This window comes from Anas platyrhynchos, chromosome 9 (genome assembly GCF_047663525.1).
Source record: "Anas platyrhynchos isolate ZD024472 breed Pekin duck chromosome 9, IASCAAS_PekinDuck_T2T, whole genome shotgun sequence".
Classification (NCBI taxonomy): Eukaryota; Metazoa; Chordata; class Aves; order Anseriformes; family Anatidae; genus Anas; species Anas platyrhynchos.
This window is the reverse complement of record NC_092595.1, coordinates 15,012,400-15,034,837: the sequence shown is the minus strand read 5'-3', so window position 1 is coordinate 15,034,837 and position 22,438 is coordinate 15,012,400. Positions and strand designations below refer to the sequence as shown.

Here is a 22,438-nt window from a genome sequence, read left to right as displayed (position 1 = left end):
GGCCGAATGCAAAGGTCTGGCAGCTCAAAAAGCTCAAAAAAACCCCAACACATTAATAACTTAAAAAAAAAAAAAAAAGACGCTGCAAGAGAAAATATCTTGCTCCTTTTCTTGTGTTTTCCCTGGATGGGGCATCTGGAGCTTAACGCTTCCACAATCACAGCACAGTCGAGCTTTGCCCAAGCCGAGCACTAAGCAGTGGCTGAGGGATTCACGCCAGGAACCGCTCCATCTGCGGCATCGTGCTGGTAGGAAGTGGGAGGCGACCAAGGTCAGCCAGATCTCCCAGCAGGATGATGTACAGCTCTGCAATTAGCTTTCAGGGCAATTAGCGTCCAGGAAAATCCCCATGTGAGGCTTCTCATCGCAGCCAGCCCCTGCCCCAGCCAGCCATGGCTTTCCCCACAGGGAGAAGATCAGCCTCCTCCCACCCTGCGCACTCGAACTGCCCCAGCTTCATGCCGCCAGCTGGATCAGGAGCTTTTTAAACGACACAGGGGCAGGAGCGTCATTCAGCGTGGTTTAGTCCGCAGAGCATCGTACTACAGCCGCCTTCCTCCTGAAAGTGGCGATAAGATGGTGGCTGTGCCGAGCAGCAGCCCCTGTTGCACATCAGATAAGGCTCCACGTGTTGTGTTTTTTTTTTTCTGTTTTCAACTCAGCTCTCTGACTGCATGCCACTGGTGTAGCAGAGACAATGATCTCCTCTGTGGCCACAGGGCAAGCGGCTCCTTGCTGCAGAGAAACCCCAGCAGCTTCAGTTTGCTCCTCGGGAAGATCCCAGGCGTCACTCCCAGGGCACTGCGGATGCGCCACAGCCTCCGAGCTGGGCAGGAGGGCTGCCACAGCACACGGGGTGAAACCTCTGCCCCCGTCCCAAGGCACACAGGTGGCACGGGGCATCGCAGAAATATTAAAGCATGGTGTTACGCCTCACCTGTTTTCACTGCAAAACTCCTGCTTGGAAGATTTGGGTAACGCTGTGGCATTAGCTCGGCAGAGGCCACCGTTGGAGGGGGCAGGCAGCCAGGGTGCATTATCTCAGTGCTACTGGGGTGCCTGCCCCTGTTGAAACAACTTCCCTTGCTTTCCTCTAAAGATAAAAAAAAAAATAAGATATGATCCTCTCTGGTTAGAGCAGAAGCGAAATGACGTCTCAGCCTCGTCAATAGTGCCTTGGAGTTTCCTCCAGGGGTGCGCCGGGCCGGGCCAGCAAAAATACCCGTGATGATGCAAGAACCCGGCTGCAGAGTCTGGCCTGGAGGCACGCTGGTGTGACTGCCTTGATGGGTCAAGATACTTCTTTTTTTGTTAAACAGGCTCTATGTTTGCTCATCATTAAATCTCTTTTTCTCACACACGTCCCACAGAAAGCTCATTTACGTTAATTAAGGCTGCATGGACATTGTGCTTCCGCTCCGAGGTTTGCATCTTGAGCGACACCGGCACCTCTCACTGCCTATTTATTAAAACCCCATTCCTCCACCAGCTTTTCACATTAATATCACCAAATCCCAGCTACCTCCGTGCTCACCCAACCGATTTTACCCACCCAGAGCACAACATCCTCACTCGGCGGTGGGAACACAGGTCGGAGGCAACACCAAAAGCCTTGCTGCAGTTGAGGTGAAGGCACCCACTGCTCCCGTCGCTGATCCTGCTGCTTCCCCTTGGCCAACCCACACACACTGCTCCCCATCACCCGTGCTGTATGCACACAACGAGCAGCAGTGGCCACCCAGTTGCCACCCCAGCACGTGGCCGTGCCCCCAGCACCCTGCCAAAAGGAGCAGCAGCAGCTGCAGTGGAAGCACACATCCACATCCACATCCATCCCCCAAGGCTGGAGCCCGTGGGGATGCAGCCATGAGGGGTTCCCCAGCGGGCACCTGGTTCGGTTCTGGCTGTTTCTGTCTGAAACAGGGCCAGAAAACTGCCCTGAGCTGCACTGAGGCAGATTTGACAGTCTTTCCCAAGCCTTTCCAGCATTAAGCTGGCTCCCCTCCTGCAGCATCCCTGCCCATGGCTCCACGCTGGGGTTTCTGCACCCACGGGTTTTGCTTGCCCCATTTCTCACAGGGCATGCCACGACTGGGGCCAGGAAAGATAAACAGATGATAAGAACAGTACCAGCAATATAATTTATTCTCGTGTCTTTTGGTCAATATTTTGCATTGTTGCAACTTGAGGTTCTTTCCAAGGGGCTCTTTTAGACAGGATCCAAGCAGCAATGCACCAAAATGCCCCGCTGACACCGCCTCGTCTCACTGCCATGCAGGGCAGCGTGGGGTGGGGATGGGGATGGGGACTGTTCTGCTCGGGGCACCATCACTGTTTCAATCCTTTTTTTCTTAGTGATATATCCCGCAGAGACATCCAGGCTGAAGTTTCAGTGACAAATCCAGCAAGCCAGAGCTCTCGCTCTTACTTCTTTCACCTTCTACACAAAGATTTCAACCCTCGCCCTCCAGAACCCACAAATGCAAAATGTTCACCATGGAAGTTCCCAAGCACCAGGGTGGCTTTGGGGTTTCACAGCTCACACCAGGAGTCGACTAGAGGCTTCAGCAGTGCCAGCACCATGCAGCCACATGCCAGGGTGGTGCATTGGCCCCTGGGCACGTCCTATGGGCATATGTGGAGGGCAGCTGTGGCAGGGTGAATAAATAAAAGCAACCACCCTGTATGGAGGAAAACACTTCCCTGCTGGGTCACCTGGGGCAAGGACGTGCCCAGAGCAGCAGCACCAAAAGGCTGCTTCTCAGCCACTCCGTCTCATGTCCGAAGTCTTGCCTACGCTCACCATCCCAAGTGCCACTGGCCCTTTCTCCTCCTCACCCCCACCCATCAGTAAGGGCTGGATGCCCCGCACCGGCTCTTCAACATTTTTAGCAGCTTCTGCTTGAGCATGAGGAAGACCACAGCGAAGGCCACTAGGAGCGTCAGGCAGGTGGGCAGGGCGAGCACCAGGTAGAGGAGGGCCATGTTGGCCACCTTCCAGCGGCAGGCCCGCAGGACAGTCTCGGGCAGCGCCCGGGCGCTCAGCGTCCTGGAGTCATAGCTGCAGGTCAGCTCGCGCCCGTCGGGGACGCGCAGCTGCTCCACGCGCTGCAGGGACTCCCACCAGCCCAGCGTGCAGCAGTTGTAGGGGTTGCGGCTGAGGTAGAGCTCCTGCAGGCTCCTCGCCAGGGGTGTCCTCGCCACGTCCGTGGGCAGAGCCGGGAGGCAGTTGTCCCGGAGGTCCAGGCTGCGCAGCTTGACGGCGCTCAGCGACGCGGGGAGAGCACTCAGTGAGTTCCCTGACAAGTCCAAGGCCGCGAGGCTCTGCAGGGTGGAGAAGTCCACCACAGCGGAGGAGAGGCTGGTGTTGCGGAGGGACAAAACCCGTAGAGTGGCAGTAAGGTCTTGAAGCCACCCCGGGTCCCCGGACAGGGCCTGCTGGTTGTCAGAGAGGTCCAGGTGTGTCAGCGATGTCCCTCGGAAGGGCTGGCCGGCCAGTCCCTGCAAACCGCAGCCGGCCAAGTAGAGGCGGCTCAAGGTCTCGATGCCCCTGATGTCCACGCAGGGAGGACTCTCCACCTCGCTTGCAAGAGCCGGCTGGGGACACAGGTCAAGCCGGTTGCGGCTGAGGTCAACTGTAGTGATCTTCCTGGTGTAGGTGAAGACTTCAGCGGGGAGCACCCGCAGCCTGTTGGTGCTGAGGTTGAAGAGCTGCAGGCTGGGCAGGGTGGCCCCGGCACCCACCTGCAGCTCCACCAGCTGGTTCTGGCTCAGGTCAAGGTCCGTCAGCATGGCCAAGGGGTCCTCCTCTGACAGCTGGAACGTCTCCAGGCAGTTCTGGTTGAGCTTCAGGTGGGTCAGGGAGGGCATCTTGGCCAGGAAACCCTCCGGCAGGTACCAGAACTGGTTCTGGCTCATATCCAGGAGGCGCAGGGAGGAGAGGTTGCTGTAGCAGACCTCGTCCCAGAGGTTGACCGTGGTGATGTTGGTGGAGTTGCCGTCAATGATCAGGAACTGCACGGTGACATCTGCGAGGGAAGTGCCGTTGGGGAGACGCTGGTAGAAGGTCATCTCGTTGTCCTTCAGCAGCAAGGAGTGCAGCTTACTCTGCCGGGGCAGCACAGGGAAAAACAGGAGCCGGTTGTGGGACAGGTCCAGCACCTCCAGTTCAAAGAGATCGTCACTTTCAAAGGCCAGAAACCACTCGATAATGTTGTGGCTGACATTGAGCACCTTGAGCTGGGTCAGGCCGAAGTCCACTACGCATGGCATGTAGTTATAAGCTATGTTGAGCCTCTGCAGCTTCTGCAGCCCTTCAAAAGCTTGGTCGATCTCAAAGATGTAGTTCTTCTCCAGGTTCAGCTCCAAAAGCTGCGTCAAGTTGGTGAAGACAGACGAGTCCAGCCTCATGATAGCATTCCTGGCCACTGACAAGGACTCCAAGGATGGCAGATTCAGGAGCAAAACTGATAACATGTCCTCAGTGAGGCAGTTTCCAGATAGATCAAGTGTCCGCAAGGCTGGCAAAGCAGAAAGAGCAGCTGCTGTCTGCGAGTAGTTGGTGAAGAGGAGGTTGTCTGCCAAGGAGAGCACGTGGAGGCCTTGGCTGCCCAGGAAGGTGCCAGGCTCGATGAGGTTTAGCCGGTTCTTGGACAAGCTGAGATGCTTCAGCTGGGGGTATGGGAGCAGAGAGGCATGGCCCAGGACCCGGATAGTGTTGTCATTGAGCAACAGCTCTTCGATATCACCTTGAAGATTTCCTGGAACAGAGCTCAGCCACCTCCCAGTGCAGTCTGCAGTGCTCTGCACCTAAAGCAAGAAGCAGAAATGTGACACCTCTTTGAGAAGGAGGAGACAGGGGGATGAGAATTTTGGGGAGCAAAGTGGGGATGAAGGTGGTGGCTCCACAGACAGAGCTTTGGCATCCCAGTCCAAGCCTTAGCTCCAGTGCTAGGCCAGTATCTGGGAGGGCAGGTCTGGAGGTGCCTGGGGTTTGTAGGGCAGGATCAGGAGATCAGAACTGTGAGAGCGAGGACTTACGTGCTTGCAGCCACCAGGAGACATCGCCCAGGCTGCGCCCACCCCATTTCCCCATCCCGCTGCCAGCAGGACCAGAAGCAGGGAGAGACCGGGCAGCAGGGCCTCCATCTCAGCAGCGGCTCTCCTGTGGGGACAGAGGCAAGAGGGTCAGAAACTCCAGGTCAGATGCCCGGAGGTGACGGGCTCCTATTGCAGCAGCGAGCACCATGCCCTGCTCAACTGAGCTGCGTGCTCAACTGCAACCCTCGAGGAGAGGCTTCCTTGCCTCACGGGGCTCACAGCCCCCTCCCCGGTGCCCCCCAGGGTCACCAACCCCACTGCTAGCAGAGCGTGTCCCCTCCAGCACCCACTGCTGCTGGCTGCCACCCCGAGGTGCCGCGGTGCAGCCGGGGAAGCGGCTGCTTTTCAATACGAGGTCCACGGTTGCTAATTTTGTGGAACCGGAGCTGATGGTATTTGCATCTGGGGAAAAGCTGAACCTCAGGCAAATGAGCAGCGAGGTCTTGCCGGGGGCTTGGTGAGCAGCGTTTTCATAACCGCCGGTGTTTGAAGAAGAAATCGGAGGTTATTTTTGGCAGACTGAGAAGCTGGAGCCTCACGTCCCAGAGGAAGCAGGGGACACATCCCGGTTCATCTCCTTCCATGGGACAGCCAAAAGCTGATGTGAAATCGGCATTTATTAATCCAGGGGGGTGGGAAAACCCTTCTTGGGGTGGGCTGATTTCTCCAGCCCCTCCAAGCCTTCACCCTCAGAGTGTGAGAGCACCCCAGAGCACAGCACAGATCGACCCCGTGGTGTCCTCCCCACAGCACTGCTCCCCAAAACCCCACAGGCTTGGGCTGCAGCTCGGCAGTGGCACCCAAACCCCTTTGAGCCGCATCCCCCCACCCCAACTCAGCCTTTGCCCCCACCACCACCTCCTCACAGCTCAGCATTGGCCTCCCCCAGTATCAGCAGCTCCTTCCCCTCAGCGTCCCCCCAGTGGGTGCCGTGGGGTACCAGGGGCAGGTTACTCACCGCCCGGGGCGGCACGCGGGGCGTGCAGCAGCGCATCCTGTGCCCAGCAGCCCCTCCACCGCCACGCTTGGGGGGCTCTCAGGGGGCTGAGGCCGGGGGCGAGCTGCTGGCCCCCTCTCCCAGCCGCTCTCTGGCTCGGCGCTGAGTTAGCCTTTGCGGAAGGAGCTAACGGAAACTGCAGTCACATGGAGGCAGCGAGCGCGGCGAGGCACTTCGCTTACTTGATCTCGGCGCTCACACCCCGGGTCATGCACTCACAAGCAGCCCGGCAGCAAGGAGGAACCACGGGGTGGGCAGGGAGGGGGGCGCAGGCAGGGCCCCGGGGCTCAGCACGGCCACAGCGCAGAGCCAGGGCCCTTTGGGGTTGGTTGGGTTTGGCCGCAGAGAACAGCCGCCGGCTGGGCGGCGCTGCCGCGGGTGCTCCCCACATTGCAGCCCTCCAACCCCCTGATAGCCCCAGATTTCGACATGAGGCCAGGGATGCTCTTCCCAGGGGGGAATTGTTCCCCTCAGCACCCTTGGGACACCAGCGCCCGGCCTCTCGCAGCACCCAGGTGAGATTTGTGGATGTCGAGCAAACTTCGGGGACATTCCCGGATTTCCACAAAGCCAGCGCCCAGGGTGCAAGCCCCGCCCATCCCAAAGCAGGGAGCTCCCAAGCACCAACACCGATGCAGAAGCCAACGTGAAGGTGGGTCAAGCAACTCAGTCCCGGGGTCCTCACGCACCCCAATTCCCCGCTTACGTGCGGCCAGTGATGGGGCAGCCAGTTTATTGCAGCACGCCACGCGCCCCCCAAGGGACATCGCTGCCTGGGTCACCCCGACCCGCCGGGCACTGCGCCCAGGGGTCCTGGGGCTCCTGCAGCCAGTGCGTGTGACCGGGCAGAGATGTTTCTTGTTCTTTTTGCCTTCACTTTAAATTTCATTTCTTCTCTGGAAGGACACTCAGCGCTCCCACATCACTGACAAAAAAGCCCTGTGGTTTCATTTCCTGCATTTTCAAGGAAGTTTGAAGCATAGAAATCAAGAAGGAAAAGAGAGAAGCACTCGCAGGCCAAGCGAAGCAGAGCAGATGTCAGAAACTCCACAGCGGGGCAAGATTCCCAGGGTGTTGCTCGAGGTCACATGAAGCGCTGAGACCGGCCGATAACTACAGACCCACTCCTCGACCCCAAAACCCTGCCACGAGCCCAGCCCACACCAAAACCACTCACCTGACAGGCAGAAAGGCAGGAGCTGGAGGAGATTCCCCCCAGGGCTGGGAAACCTTAACACTGAGCATCCTCACCTGTGGCCATACACCGTTCCCCGCTGATCCAGAGGCTCCCGGGAACACTTTCGATGACATCCACGCAGTGCCACCAAGTCAGGTGGTGCCCCAAGGGTCGAAGCAGCCTTCTCTGCCAGCTCCTTGGTGGCCCAGGGAGAGAAAACCGGGTTTTATCTCGTGCCTCATCCCGTGTCAGTGAATTTGGCCGTCCGAAGCCGAGCCCCCCACACCACACCGCCCTTTTCAGAAAGCGGTCACACACCGGGGCCACTCCCTGCAGCCCGGCTCCGCACGCAGGTCTCTGGCAGCACCCTTGTTTTCACACTTTCCCCACATCCTGCAGCCGGGTGGTTCTGATAATGCTCCAAAGCTGCCGCTTGCCCCCCTCCTCTTCCTCTCAAGCAGCATCACACGCCCCACTGCGAGTTCTCCCAGTAAAGACCAGCTGCATGTTTGTGGATTTTTTTTTTCTTTTTTACTGGTACAGTAAAGGCACAGGGACTGAGCTGCCAATCTGACTGGCTCTTCATGAAGCTTCAATCCAGCTCAATGGCATGGCTGGGCTAAAATGAAGGCTTGCAGAGGTGCCCAAGTGTGCCGCAGCGATTCCTGCAGCTGCAGAAAACGATCAGGATCCTCCGTAAGGTTTTATACCCAGCCTCCTCCATCCCACCTCCCATCTTTTCCCATAACAGACCCTCAGGTTGTGAAGCTCAGATCCTGAGAAATGGGGCAGCTCCGCCTGGTCATCCCAGACTGCCACACCCCTGGGGGAATGGAGAAACTACGACAGAAACCAGCAACCCACTGCCTCTGATACCCAGCAGACACCAGTGTGCCCTTTTTTTTTTCCTGCAAGAAATGTGATTTTTTTGCCACTTTTTTTTTTTTTCCCCCCAGCAAGACCACAGCCCTGGCTACTGGGGCAAAGTGAAATAGAAACATTTCTCCCTGGGCTGCATCTGCTGCCACAGCAAGGGAGAACTGGAGGGAATTAAATGAGCAGCTCAGAATCACAGAAACATTTAGTTTGGAAGAGACCTCCAAGGTCACCTAGAAACCTCCAAGATCACCTCAGGATGGTGCAAAGCACCCCAGGAATGCCTCTGGCTGTGCTCAGTCCCCAGCTTTTTGCCCATCAAAAGGAGGATGCAGCATGAAAAGAGATGGGTGGAAGAAGCAGCTGCTTTGCAAGACATTAGATTGATTACCTACAGAAACATGTCAATGCCCAGGCTCATGGGAAACCACAAACAGCATCGCAAAAAACGTTAGGAGGTCTCAAGACCTCAAAGCGGGTTGTGTCTGGGGTCTGTCACCAGCAGCATCCCATCTGAGGGGCCGGAGCATCAGCAGCAGAAGGACCAGCATCTCCCTTGCGCCACCGCAGAGGGACAGGGGTGGGAGCAGCACCCTGCCCTCTGCCAGCCCTGCTGCCCCTCAGAGCAGGGCCCATCAGATGCTAGGGAGTTCGGGTGGTAAAAAAAAAAAAAAAGCTTTTTAGGTGGGAAACTGTGTTTAAATACTGGCCGGGAAGGACTCAGAAAATTAAAGGAAATCCATCTTTAAAACCCACATCAAATCTTTCAAATTGCCACGTGGCTGAAGCGTGCACAGTGAATGCAAAGGTATCAAGACAATGCAGGTGAAGAAGTCCCTTAATGTAATCACCTGCTTTGGATACAGCACCGCTACGTGCTGCAGCTCTGCCCTATCCCAGAAGCTGCCAGGTGCCTGGCAGTTCAAGACGAACTACGAGCAGTGGAAACCAAGAAACAAATCAGCAAGCTATAATCAGCTTCAAAATCTTTTTTCTTTTCTTCCACCCTAGCCGTCGCCAGAACAACCTGCTTGCTTGTTTACCCAGCCACCCTCTGTCTTCTTCCAGGGAAACACGTGCCAGTGCTGATGTTAACAACCCAACCAAAACTTCAGGCTGCAGAACCTCGGGTTTTGCAGCCGCTGTCGTGCCTGTGAATGCTGCCACCAGAACACCCTCAGCTGTGCTGGCTGTGACTCCTGTGCTCCACTTTTACCTGCTCACCGCAGCAAAGCCCACCTTTGCTCCCCTATTTGCAGCCAGCAGGAGCCTCCCGGCTAACACCGGGCTTTTGGGTGAAAAGAGGGGATCCGAATGGGTCTTTAATTCTGGGCATCGCTTCCCAAAGCTGCTCTCAAGGGAGCACAGGGCTTCGCTTGCTTGCCTGCCTCTGCAGAGAGGCACCAGCTCTCACACCGACACCTGTGGGGAAGGAAACGACCCAGCAGAGCGGCACTGTGCCATGAGCCTGGCTCTAGGGGCCCAGGCGAGCCGCCGCCATATGGCCCGGGACCTGCACTCCGAGCAGGAGCCCCCTTTCAGCCCCAGTGCCTGAAGGCAGCAAAAGCATCCCACAAGGGGCCCAGAGGAAGGCCAAGAAGGTCTTAGTAGAAAGCAAAAGTGTGTTTCTGGAAGCACAGCGCGGGAAGGAAGGGAAGAGGGGAGCCGGTCAGCGGCTCAGCCACATCCTCTTCCCAGCGGGCAGCGCCGGCCCCGGGCCAGATCCAGCATGGGCGGCTCCGTCCCTGTGGTCCCCGCTCTCCCTGCTCCCACCTCTGCCAGCGCACACAACATAAATGAGGAGGAAGTGGGCCGGGGAGAGCCGCAGAAGCGATCTCACTTCCCCTGGCCGCTGCCTCCCGCCGCCCTCGTCCACCCGCCATGCCCAGGCCGGGTTTGAGGCCTGCAGCCCGCAGGGGACAGCTCCGGCCGGCAGCGTGTGGCAGCAACCCACGGGAGATGCACGCACCTGAGGCCAGCGGTATAAGCAGCTGACCCATCCCAGTGCATTTACTGAAGGTTTTAGGGTAAAACTGACAGGACTTGGAGGCTCTTTGGTCACCAGAATGAGAAGGCGTTGACAGCTTCTGCCGTTACATCACTCAGCGATGCAAGCTGGCATGAAAAGCAGCTCCCCTCTGCAGTCACACATAACTCCCTTCCTGCTGCTGTTCTGCTGAAGAGAAGTGAGAAATTGTGTCATTCATGCAAAGGGAAGCGAAACTATCGCAGCTCCCGACCAAGCCAAGCACGTCCCCACCCTGCTTGCCCTGCCGGTCAGGAGGGCCAAGGGCCCTGCCTCGCCACAGCACTCCCCAGGGCCCTTTGCCATCAGCGCTGGGAGCAAGACACCATGGTCACCTTCCCAAGTCATCTTCCTCCTCCTTTGGGCTCAGCATCTCACCCCCCCAGCACTTTTGGGATGAGTGACAAAGCCTACAGGGTTTCAGGACCAGAGTGCCCTCTTGCACTTTGGGCATAGTCCTTGGACTTGTGTAAGAAAACAAAGACACACCAGTACGTGAGTTTCTGCATTTTTTTTAAACAAAGTCTAACCTGAAGAGACATTGTCATATGTGAGACCTCATCCTTGCAGCTACATCTGGGAGACGCTCAGCATAGGCTTTCGGGTTTCAATTTGACATTGTCCTCTCGCCCCCATGTGCAAAGACTTAATACAGGAACACGAGAAGGGGAAAGCTCAGGCAGATGCTATTAACGCAGCAGATCCTCCCCTCCTGTGCTCCTTTTTCTCACTGAGAAAAGTCTTCTTTTAACAGCTGATTGTATGCTGAAAGTGAAATAAAAATATCTCAGCAGTTTACAAAGCATGAGATCCTACCCTCAAGCTCCGTAAGGGCTCAGGTGCCCATCTCAGATGGGAGGAAATTGTTCCATCACCTGAACACAAAACCAAACCCAACCCCACCACACAACAAAGCACCCCAAAGAGATGATTTCCCTGGAAATCCACTGCTTGTTGCTGCTGGTGGATACAGGGGCTTTAACCACTGCACTTTTTGGGATACGATACAAAAAGTATTTTAGTCAATGTCCATTTCCTTATCGGCAAGTTCATCCAGCACTAAAAATACAAAGGTACATATCGATAGCCTTTTGGGGATCTGGCAGGGCCCACTTCTTTAAATTACCTTATAAAAGCTGTTGGATATGGCTACTTCTCCTAAGTGTAGGATGCCGAAGAAACAACACAACTTCATACCCTCAAGCACAAGCTCTCAGCTTCCAACCACTGAAGTCTTTCTCATAACTGCTATAGTCTTCCTTGTACCATGTAAACAGGTACTGGGGAATTTTGTGGAGGGAGTAAAATCCACACTCCCTCCCAGATTTAACATGTTATTCACCTATAGGGAGTCTAGGGAGGGCTTAAACACACAGCACACGTTCACCTACTTTGGTTGGAAACAGATGAGTTTCCTGTTATCGATCAGCTTTTCTTGCCTCAATTTTCAACTCACCTACTGCAAACCAAAGCTGATGGACTGAGCTAAGCAAAGAGCGCAGGACTTAAGGATACCAGTGTGTCTTGCTGCAGGTACATAACTGTGCTTGAAGGTGTGCAAGGGAATGACATTTTGTAGCTGTAGCATATGTGCTGCTGTAAACCAGCTGTTTTCACATCTGTCACTGGCTTTATGTTTGCCTCTAAAGATGTGAAACCTGTGCTGTGCAAATTAGAGCAAGTTCACAGCCTGAATTCAGAAGTTCAAGAAAAAAATAAAATCACTTTGCAAAACACACAGCAAAACACCTGGGGACATAGCACAGGCCCTGAGCAATAAAACACCATAGACCCACAAAGATTGTGTGTCCCAGGAAGCCGTTCATTCGCATGCACTCGGTGCTCCTGCTGCTTCTGGATGAAATTACTGGAGGTTGAGCTGCAGAAATGGGGAGCTCACAAGATCAGGCACTTCACACAGAAGGCAAGAACAGACAAGGTTGTACCTTCATACTATTCTCCATTCAAACACTGCCTGCAGGTAAACATATAACCAAAGAGCTTTTAACAACAGTAGAGCAATCTGGATTAAAAAATTAAAACAAATCAAGCAAACATGAAACAACTCCAGCCAACTAACAACAAATCTGCATGTGCAGGCACAGCAGGAAGGAGAAACCCTTGTTCGTTCAGCTTGCAAAACTGCAGAAGAATAAATACCACTTGCAATATACAGTGAGTTTTATTTTAAAGTCCCCCTTCAACAACTTTTTTCAACTGCAGTGGAATATTTTTATTTACTATTTAATATAATCTTTTGACCACAGATCACACATGCCTGAAACGAAGAAAAGGTCTGTGAATAAGCAGACTGGTAAGTGACCGACTAGAGGCATGTTCTGCCATTGCACAGCAGTGGTGATGTTTGGTTTGAGCCTCCCAAATCCCCTCCTGCCATTGCAGGTGATTGTGAGGTCCCAGCTCAGGTTGTCAGGGAAAATAAATCTTAATAAACTCTAACTTCAGGATCAAGGGTTCAAATGAAGAAGTATATTTCAAAAACGCTACTTCTGCATCCCCTGAAAACCCAAAAGCAGAAGGGGATAATGGAGGTAACATTAGCAGAGAAGGTTCCACATTAAACCCTGGTTTTGCACAAAGCTTTGGAAATTTAAGGTACGAGCTCCCACAGCGCTGTTAACTTTGCCCTCTTGTGGGGAGGTGTGAGAATTCATTCTGAAGTCACACTACGTGTAACTGAATGAAAAACGCGGCGTATAGGAGAAACTAGCAGATCCGGCATCACTGCTGGAAAAGCTTTCAGTGCTCATTTACCACCTCATTAATTTTTCCTTTAGACTGAGTTATACCTCAGTGCGAGGTAGTCTAGTATCTCTTACAGAAACCAAGCACATCATCCCCCTACCCATTTAAAAACCCGTATTGCAAATGTGAACAAGGATCCCAGAACAGATTTCAGTAATGCACTTTCCTGGCCACAGAAGCCACTGAATTACCCACATTGTGCAAGAACCAGCCCATGTGGAGAATGGTGGCACAGACAGCACTTGCAGTTGTGTTCGTGCCAGCATCCAGAGCTATTTATAACACATGGAGCTTCTGCAACCGTGGATGTATACTTGGAGGGGATCGGATCAGCGGGAAATTCCCTTCTACGCAGCTGATGATGGAAGGAAGATTCAAGAGGGTCACAAAGGGAGAGAAGATGAGAAGAGAACGGAAAAAACAAACCACGGTCTGTAACACCTAAGGAAAGACAGGGAGCACTTCCAAGTCCTAAACTTTAAGCAATACATTACAAACCAGTAGCTTGCAGTTAAACAGGAGTGTTCCAGCAACTCCTGGCAGACAAAAAACATAAAGCTCATACAGGTAATAAAATAGTAAGGTAATAAAGTCAAAATGAGGAATAATGTAAAGATTAGCTAGAACAAAGATATCAGCACTGAAACCCAGAGGCTCAGGAATCACCATGGGCTGGTTACCTCTCAAATACTTAGAGAAAACAAGTTTTATACATAGTTGCAGGATCAAACCATTACCAGCCTGAAAGTTATTTTAATTCATCGCTGCTGTTAGCATCGCAGCGAAAATGAGAGAGAAAAAAATAGAGGCAGCCATCTGGAAAACACATCCCCTGTGTCAAGGAAATTTTAGAATATAGATCATCAGCAAACGGGGAGAAAAGCTGATGCATTCCAGTTGGGTTCGGAGGCAGAAGAACACAGACACATCCGAGGCAAGAGAAACTCAGCCTCAACACAGGGCTCACCCACATAGCCCACCGGATCAGGGCCATCTGCTCCCGGCCAGCTTTGTCACCTGAAACACAGCCAAAAGTTACAAAACCAAATGGCATTTGCCAGTAGAAGGCACACACAGGACTCCCAGAAATGCACATTCGGTGCTGCTCTTTAAGCAGAAAAAAATGGTTTTCAAAAAATCTCCCCAGCAGAGTGTTTTCCCACAGCATTTTGATTTTTTTATTTTATTTTTTAGTTCCTTCCAGAAAGGAAGGAATTAGTTTTGATTTTTTTATGTTCCTCCCCATACATGAAGTACGACTAGATCAGCTACTCATCTCCCACCAGTTTTCACGACACACATCTGCAAAAAAGATCAGTGTTTTATTCAACTGATAAGCAAAATGCTCACTTATCAAAATAAATGGGATATCCTAAAGGATCCTGAAGCCTGTATCTGTCTGAGTTATCTAAACATAAACAGATGATGTTCTGCTTGACCACAGCAGTCAAACCACTAGCTGGGAAAGGGAGAATAATTCGAGCAGTTATTTAGCTCACTCTGAAGTAACTTGTAGAATCCCCTTTTCCAGCACATTTTTGGCTAGCCAGCACCAGACCTCTTCACCCCTGAACAAGAATCAGCCAAAGTTTGCCACTTCAAAGGAAATTCTTGATGAAGAGATTTTGGGAAGAGCTTCAGAGCTCCCAACCACAACCCCGTCTCCTCTGGTTACTGATCACAGTTGCTCAGCCTCACACGGTATTTCCGAGCATCCCTGCGTTCCTGGCTGGAAACAAGCCCTCCTCCAGTAGTTCCTGCAAGAGGATCTGTTGAACCTGGTTGGTTTTGAGATGCTGCCCCATCCTGCAGTACGTTGTCCTGCTTTCAGCTACACCTCAGCTGTTTGGGCTTCAGCCATACATACCTACACAGGTGTTTGAGAATTTACCATGTTGAAAGCTCCAGGACATACAGAGGGTTGTAATGCCGTCCCTCACCCACACGGACTACTGAATGCACATCTGACCTCTCCTCTACAACATCCAGCTAATTTTAAGGTCAAATGAAACCACCATCCTTGTCTGAACTACGCCCACAAGCTGCACGAAGCCCTGGAATTAAATTTGCAACTGGCAATTGATCTCTTCTGGCGAAACAAGAGCTTGGTGTCACATGAGTGAAGTCCACCCACACGCGAGGATGTGCTCTGCGGGACCCTTGCAGACAGGACCGAATTCCTCCCTGACTCAGGCATCACAGAAGCCTTGCAATATACAACACTAAGAGCAGAAAAAGGTAGTTGCCTGGCTTGTCTGCTCTTCCATAATCCCCTGGCAAGTACACAGAATCCTCTGGATATTTAAATTGTGCCCAAAGCATGCTGCTACATGCTTTTGGACATGCTGGACGGCCAGTTTAAGGACCTGTCCAGAACCAAGCAGCAGCATGAAGCCAGCACAGCCGAGCAGAAGCCAACACATCTGCATAAGCACCACGTGAATCCCGGTCAGCAGGCATGCACTTGAGTCAGCAAGACCTTTTAGAGCTCTTAGACTGGAAAAGCTGCAAAACAAGTAAAAAGTAAACAACAATGCCTTATCACAGGGCTTGACTACAGGTATTAAATCTTACAGGTGTTAAATCTTTATTATTTCAAAGTATCTCGAGCACATCTCTCTTGAGCAGCCTGGAGGAGGTGTGCTGGCTGCAGCTCACGGAGAGGAGAGGTGTCTCCCGGCTTCCCAGCGCTGCAGAATGGGCTTGGGCACGCTGTAGGACCTCGCTGACTGTCCATGTCCATGTCAGAAATCACTGCTCCAGCTGCGTGATTCGTTTGGTACTCAAAGCTGCTCGAGACATAGACAACACAGGAGGGGCTGGCAATCCTGCTGTCCCACCAGCGTGAACCACCACAAAGGTGGCAGCAGGGGGTGCCTCTTTTTTTCCCCCAAGGGCAAGCTCACCATCTGCTTTCTTGTAAGCACTCCAGCTCAAAGTATAAAGATGAATAAAGTCGGTCTCAAAATGATTTACCAAGTGAGAAGAGCTGCAAGCAAATAGCTGCCTGGTTAGTCAAAAGTCTCAGCTGTAGGTCATCAGCCAAATACACAGGTGTATTTGTAACACACACCCAGCTTAACAAAGGCTATTCAGAAATAACGAGAGAGAGGAGTTAAATTGGGTCTGGTAGCACAAGTACCTTCAGTTGTGCACATCTGGGTCTGCTGCCTCTCTCTTAGTAATTTTTAAGGGTGGTGAGCAAAATGTTGAAAATCACCTTCAAGCAAGCACACCTGCGTAACACGGGCTAACAGCGAACAATTGATGAAGTTTAAGTATTGCTCCGTGGTGTTCGCACTATCACACTTGCTCCCAGTGATGGCCCATGTTTAAGACCTGCAAAATGCTGACAGTGAGCAAACACATCCCTGACAGAGCAAAACGCTCTGCAGTGTTTAATTTTAATAATCTGAATAATAATGGGGAGAGAAAGTCCATCAAAACCTACTTTTATTAACTACCACTGCTCATCTTGGATGCTGTTGCTGTGGAGTAGAATTCAACCCGGAATCCTTACTTTTTCCTGCAAGTACCAAGAAATCCTGCACTTCCATACTGAAAGCTACAGAAAGAGAGGCTGAGCTGCTATTCTCGGAAGGAGGTCACCTCTGTTCAGCAGCAGGGCAGTGCAGCCTCGGCGGCGAGCACAATACCTCCTCTGCTGCTCGGTAATTTGCGTCAGGAGACCTCCAGCTGCTAGGAAAGCCTTTTCCCATGCTGCCACGCGCCAGCATCCCTGCCTCAGAGGATGTAATTTCACGAGCACAGCTATTAAACTACCGAGTCTTCAGGTCCTCGTAACCACCAGCCAGCTGTCTCTTCATGCAGCAGATCACAGGGTCCCAGCGCCGTCATCTTCCTGACGATAAGACTTTTTGTTTGGACACACCAAACTGCTACTCTGTTTTTTCCTATCAGTACCCCACAGATGTTGTTACAACAATACACACAGATATACCCTTCTGAATTATAGCAGAGTTTATTTTAATATTTTGTACAGCCAGCATTGGTCTCCAGGAATAAGTTATAGTCTTACATAAGTGAGTCCCCCCAAACCCACCCTTAAGGAATGTTCAACTTTCACCATTTCTAATTTAGAGGGAAATTATTTATAGGGCAAGACGCAGTCTGAAGAATGGAAATCAATCGTAATTTGTGAATGAAACTCCTCTGAAGTTCTCAGGGTTTACTTACATCTAATTGGATTCGTGAGCCAGCGCAGCGGTCACATTTTTCAAGACTGCGCCCACACGTTCACACCTCAGTGAAGATGTTCCTTTCAGAAACGGGACAGGGTTGTGTTTCCTTTTTTCCCTACCTCATGCCACATGGTTCTGCTATTTAGACAAGTTCCCTACAGTCCAGTACAAGCAAAGTTTGTAACTGACTTTTCCCACAGGTACTCACTTCGTGCCAGTCTCTCTCCATTTATTCAGTTGCTCTCAGTACCATTTCAGCATCATTTCTCACTGCATATTTCGTTTCTTTAACACAGCCAAGAGGAACTGACCTCAACATTGCCTTTAAGCAATAAACAACACATAAAACAAATAAATACTTTTAAATCCTTTTAAATGGTAATAATGTGTATCCTCTGTTCCAGTGCACAGTTAACTACTGTGTAAAAAGCACTCCCAGGAGAGCTCTGCAGCAGCAGGCTGGGCACCTCAGTCACCTGCTCGTGCCACTTCCCTCACAGCACTTGAGTACTGGGGGGTAAATGAGCACAGCCTAAGAGAAATCCCCCCCTGGCTCAGAGAATTGTCAGTGTCTGAGGTCAAGCAATTCACATTCTCCAATGCAAATAAAGCAGAAAGAGGCTGCATAAAGATTTCCTCCACCCTCTCTGAATAGCACACCAGCAACAACTCCAGAACAGTCCAATTCGCTCTGCGAAGCTTTGGGAAACACCAATGAAGGAGAAATGAGAGCCGAGAGACAACCAGAGGGCTCACCGGCTTCAGTCCCTATTTTAAAAGGAGCCCTTCTGCAGCTCTCTACAGACCTTTCCACCTCAGTGTCCCCAGAAAGCAGCTCCTTCCCGTGCCCCTAAGCTGCACAGCCTCTTCAGCCTGCACGTGCCAGAGCAGTGACACACCAGGCAGTTTTGTAAGAGGATTTCAGAAAAATAGTGCAAAGTAAAAAGCACAAGCATTGAACCCAATCCAGAATCCCCATCAAACAGAGGCGAGAATTCTGCCAGTCCTGACTGAAAACTGGCAAGTGAATACTTGGGTACTGAGGGATTTTATAATTAAATAAAGGTGAAGTCGTAAAGCCTTGAAAAGCCATTTAAATTGAAACTAAGATCGACTAAGAAGCTGAACGCTGCCTCCTCATTCTTTGGAAATATTTCACTACAGTGATTGGAAAGCGTAAGAACGCTTTCAAAAGCTTGTATTTTTTGACCTCGAAAGGAAGACAAGCTCAGCACTGTGTTGCAGCTTCCTTTCTTAAAGGTGGACCGTGAATTCTGGCAAAACAAAACTTCCAGGGCACACTTTTTGCATTTCCTACAGAGAACAAAACTATCGTTAAAGCTACAGAAGCTTCCAGCTACACAGAAAATGAGCCAATGTAGCACCGTACTCCACAAGAGCATCCCAAAATGCTTTACAATACAACAGAAGTACATTTACATGAATGTTATACACCTGTCCAAGGTTTTTCTGATGCCATGTAGTGGTTTGTTTGTTTGTTTGTTTTTCCCTTTAAGAAATGATATTCCAGTTAGAATAAAGCAAACCCTTTCTTTTGTTTTAACTGTTCTTTTCAACATGGTCTATATATACAATTCTTAAAATACACTTAAAAATAGCTGCACACATTTTATATCGTTATACTGGAGAAGGGCAGTCCAGACAGACCATGCTTCTCAGTATGTTAAAAACTGTAAATAAAACCCAACCAGACTTGCTCTCCTCTGGTACCCATGTCGGCCCAAAGGAGGGAAGGAAAGGAACAAGCAGTTTTAAAATGGGAGTCTTTCACAAAACACGCTACTTACAAATCTCAGGTTAATTTCCTCAAGCAGTTTTATATCAAATCCTTCGTTAAATATTTGAGGTCACGCACTGCCATCTTAGCAATGAAATCTGTTGCAACATGCATGTGTCAGCTTCCCACTCAACCAACTGCAACCCTGAGGATTTTTCTGGCCTGGTAGAAAGAGGAAATGTAACACAATTCCTGAAGTATGGCTGGTCCTCCGTTTCAAAATTCTGTACGGTTTCCTTGATGGTTCTTGGACACACACCCACACTTTTTTTTTTTTTTAATACACGTTTCCCTCTAACCAACATGCAGATTTCTCCTCCCAGTCATCCACATCTTGACGTCCCAACGAAACAATCCATGTCATCCATCCAAAGGTTTTCCCAGGTAGACCAAAGTCACTTCTGTGTTACCGTACACAGCAGACACTGCCGGATACAGGCAAACTTTTGGCAGTCCTCTGAACGCAACTCCCAAGAACTCATAGCCCCTCTCAAATGCTAACGTTTTGTCTTCCATGTCCAGGATAACTCGAATCCTTTCACCTATCTGGAAACAGAGGTAGGAGAGGAGGGAGAAAAAAGAAAAAAAAAGAACAGTCAACATACTCAAATGGAGACACAAAAATAAAGCAAAACCCACACGTATTACAGCAGATCAGATTAAAGCAAGGCTCTCCTTTTTCTCATTACCACGTTTTTACGACAGGAATTTCTCCATTTCTCTTGTATGTGTTAAGATCCCAAATACCTCTTCTGCCTGTCTCCAAGTGGGCAGATTGTATCTCAACACCCACAAGGTGATCAACGTAATCCTTCACACCTGAACCTTGCGACAGCACTGTCAGCAAGCGTACAGTGCAGTTTCTGCTTCAAAATACAGCAGAAATCTGGGAATTGTTGGCCTCAGCTCAAAGTGACCTGTATTCTGTATCTGCTTGTTACCACTGACCTGTAAGGTCCGCAAAGAGCAATTTTAAAGTCAATGAACATGTTTTAAAAAGGTGACTGCCACAGCCAAAGCATACCAGAACACACTCCTGATTGCTCAAGTACTGCCACAGATGTTCCCTGACCAAGGCAGAAGGAAGTTTCAGTGCAAAGTCTGGGCAAAGTAAGCATGAAAAATCTCAAACAAATATACACAGACAAGCGAAATCAACACCGAATGCAAGAAGAGTCTTGGAGCAGGGTGTACACAATGCTCCCTGCATTTATCTAGTACTTACTATTTTCAACTATAAACACAAGTCGCAGGCACCAGCAGCAAACACAGCATGATATAGCACAAACTTCTTATCCCTGCCAGCCAACCGCAATGCTGGGGATTGCTTCCAGACAAGACATTTTTTTCTTCGAACTGACTCTAACGAATTTCTATTACCTTTAAGTATATTTTCCATAAGCACATCACTGCCCGTTTCTTACCAAGCATAAAATACTTTAAAGGATCAACAGTTTGAGCGCTCAACAATTTTTAAGAAGAAAGCAGTGACTGCAAGCACCATTCACCCTTGAGTCCCCACGAGAGTCTTCTTGGCTTTCAAACCCTTCCTCACCCTGTTGCTGCAGAAAGGCCTAGTCAGGGACAGCAGGAAGTCTGCAAACGGGCAGGCCTGGCAAGTGCTGAGCCAATGCACATGTCAGGAAACGTGAAATCTAACTGTCTTTAATTACATTATTTTCAGTTACTAATAGCAAAAATGGCAGGTATAGCTTCCAGACAGAATTAACTGCTTGGCAGTGAACTTTTATGCAAAATTTATAAATATAAGGTAACAGTTAGATCTTCATGCACAACTGACACGCAAGGCATTATTCATACCAAGCCATGATGTTACCAGATGGGGATTTCACTGCACGCAGCTTAAGTTGCAGCATGAGGAAATCCAGCAGTCAAAATGTGGCTGTGCAAGCAGCCAGAGGAACAAGGGCAAACACTTCTAGGCAGACAAAAAGGTAGCACGCACTCTTTAATAACCTGAAATTATCTGGACTTCATAGCCCAGCTGAAGGACGTCAGCTACGGGAAGACAGCCAGAGAGCCAGCACACAGCACGCAGTGCCACTGCGGGGTTTTGCAGGAAGGCTCCTACCTGAGCACCAGCCTCAGCTCACAAAAGGGTGAAACACCTACTGCACGCAGCCACCTCACCGCGGGGCCAAGCCTTACTCCAGAGAGCTAAAACAGCCTCGTCAGCTTTTGCTTTAAAAAGCAACGTGGTGTTAAAGCACCACCCACGATGCACGGGCCTCGCCTGATATTTGAGATAGCAGCAGGGAGGTGACAGAGGACCGGGCAGGCTGAACAGGTGCAATGTAAGGAAGGAGTAAAAAGACAAACTAAGGAGAAGAAGCCTCACGAGGCAAAGCTGCCTACCTTCTGCAGGGATGGCAAAGAGATGCTCGGATGGGCAAGCAGGCCCCATTGAGCAAGCAGCTGTGAGGCACCAGGGAAGCCGGCCCCGCAGGCCAGCGCCAAGCCCCGCTCACCTGGTATTTCGGCGCGTTGTTGCACTGCGGGAAGCTGCCGTTGACCTCCCCGTTGTGCAGCAAGTTATTGTCCACCAGGTTCCAGCCCCAGCTCTGGTCGTCGCTCCCCAGCAGGGCCACGTAGCCCTGGCACTGCATGGCCGCCCGCTTCGTGGCGATGCCGATGACGGCCACGGTGCCCAGCGGGCCCTCCCACCACACCTCCCAGGCGTGGCGGCCCTCGCTGAAGCCGATCTTGGTCCTGGCCCCGTCGGTGCTCTGGGCGATGGGGTTGCGGTGCAGCGTGAAGCCGTTCTTCTTGATGTAGACGTTCCTGGAGCAGTCGTTGGTGCTGAAGGCGTGGTGGAAGGCACGGACCTAGGGCAGGGTGAGGTGAGCTGAGACCCCCGCTGCTTCCCACCCACCCCCCACCACGGGCTCATCCCCAGCGGCTGTCGGGGTGCCCGGGGGAGGCCGTGGCGATGCCCGGTGCTCACCTTGCCCTTGTAGGTGGGCACGTTGCAGAGGATGTCGGTGCGCAGCGCCTCCTCCGCCAGGCAGCGGGCGGCCAGGCTGCGCCACACCTCGCTGTTCTCGTCGCCGTGCAGGACGCGGTGCCACAGCTTGCACACCAGCGCGCAGCTCCGCAGCTCCCGCAGCTCCAGGTAGGAGAACACCAGCTCCAGCACCCTCCCCGGCAGCCGCCACCCGGCTCCCCCGCCCGCCGCCGCCGCCGCTACCGACGACGACGACGACGAAGCCGCCGCCGCTCCCCCGGGACCCGCCGCCATCACCCCCCACCCTCCCCGGCCGCGCACCGGCTCGGCCGCCCCCCCCTCAGGCGGCGGCGGCGGGGCGCGGGCAGGGGGCGCGGAGCGGCTGAGGGGCGGCTGGGGGCCGCTCGGCCTCCCTCAGGCGGCGGCGGTGGCGGCGGCGGGGCCCGTCCCCAGCGCTCCGCCCGCCCGCCCGAGGCCTCAGGGCGAGGGGGCGCGCGCGGCCGGCGCCGCCATCACAGCCGCGGGCCGCCC

At 52.0% G+C, this 22,438-nt stretch overlaps 2 protein-coding genes across 5 annotated transcripts; both read right to left on the bottom strand.

Annotated features, from left to right (window-relative positions):
- Positions 1-2,122: 2,122 nt before the first annotated feature.
- Positions 2,123-11,931, bottom strand: NRROS (negative regulator of reactive oxygen species). 4 transcript variants are annotated; one of them, XM_072042245.1, is made up of 4 exons: positions 10,707-11,931; positions 7,275-10,323; positions 5,041-5,164; positions 2,123-4,809 (listed from the first exon to the last, which is right to left on the bottom strand). In XM_072042245.1, exons 2-4 carry the CDS (start codon positions 7,406-7,408, stop codon positions 2,848-2,850), a joined length of 2,220 nt encoding a protein of 739 aa, XP_071898346.1. In that variant the 5' UTR covers positions 7,409-10,323; positions 10,707-11,931; the 3' UTR covers positions 2,123-2,847. The 4 variants fall into 4 exon arrangements, with proteins under 4 accessions (XP_071898346.1, XP_038039391.2, XP_071898348.1 ...); XM_038183463.2 differs by having other exon boundaries at positions 7,275-11,931; XM_072042247.1 differs by having other exon boundaries at positions 7,349-11,925.
- Positions 11,932-16,905: 4,974 nt separating this feature from the next.
- On the bottom strand, positions 16,906-22,425 carry FBXO45 (F-box protein 45). Its single transcript, XM_021277856.4, has 3 exons — positions 21,908-22,425; positions 21,432-21,788; positions 16,906-19,488 (listed from the first exon to the last, which is right to left on the bottom strand). Exons 1-3 carry the CDS (start codon positions 22,199-22,201, stop codon positions 19,303-19,305), a joined length of 837 nt encoding a protein of 278 aa, XP_021133531.2. The 5' UTR covers positions 22,202-22,425; the 3' UTR covers positions 16,906-19,302.
- Positions 22,426-22,438: the final 13 nt, after the last annotated feature.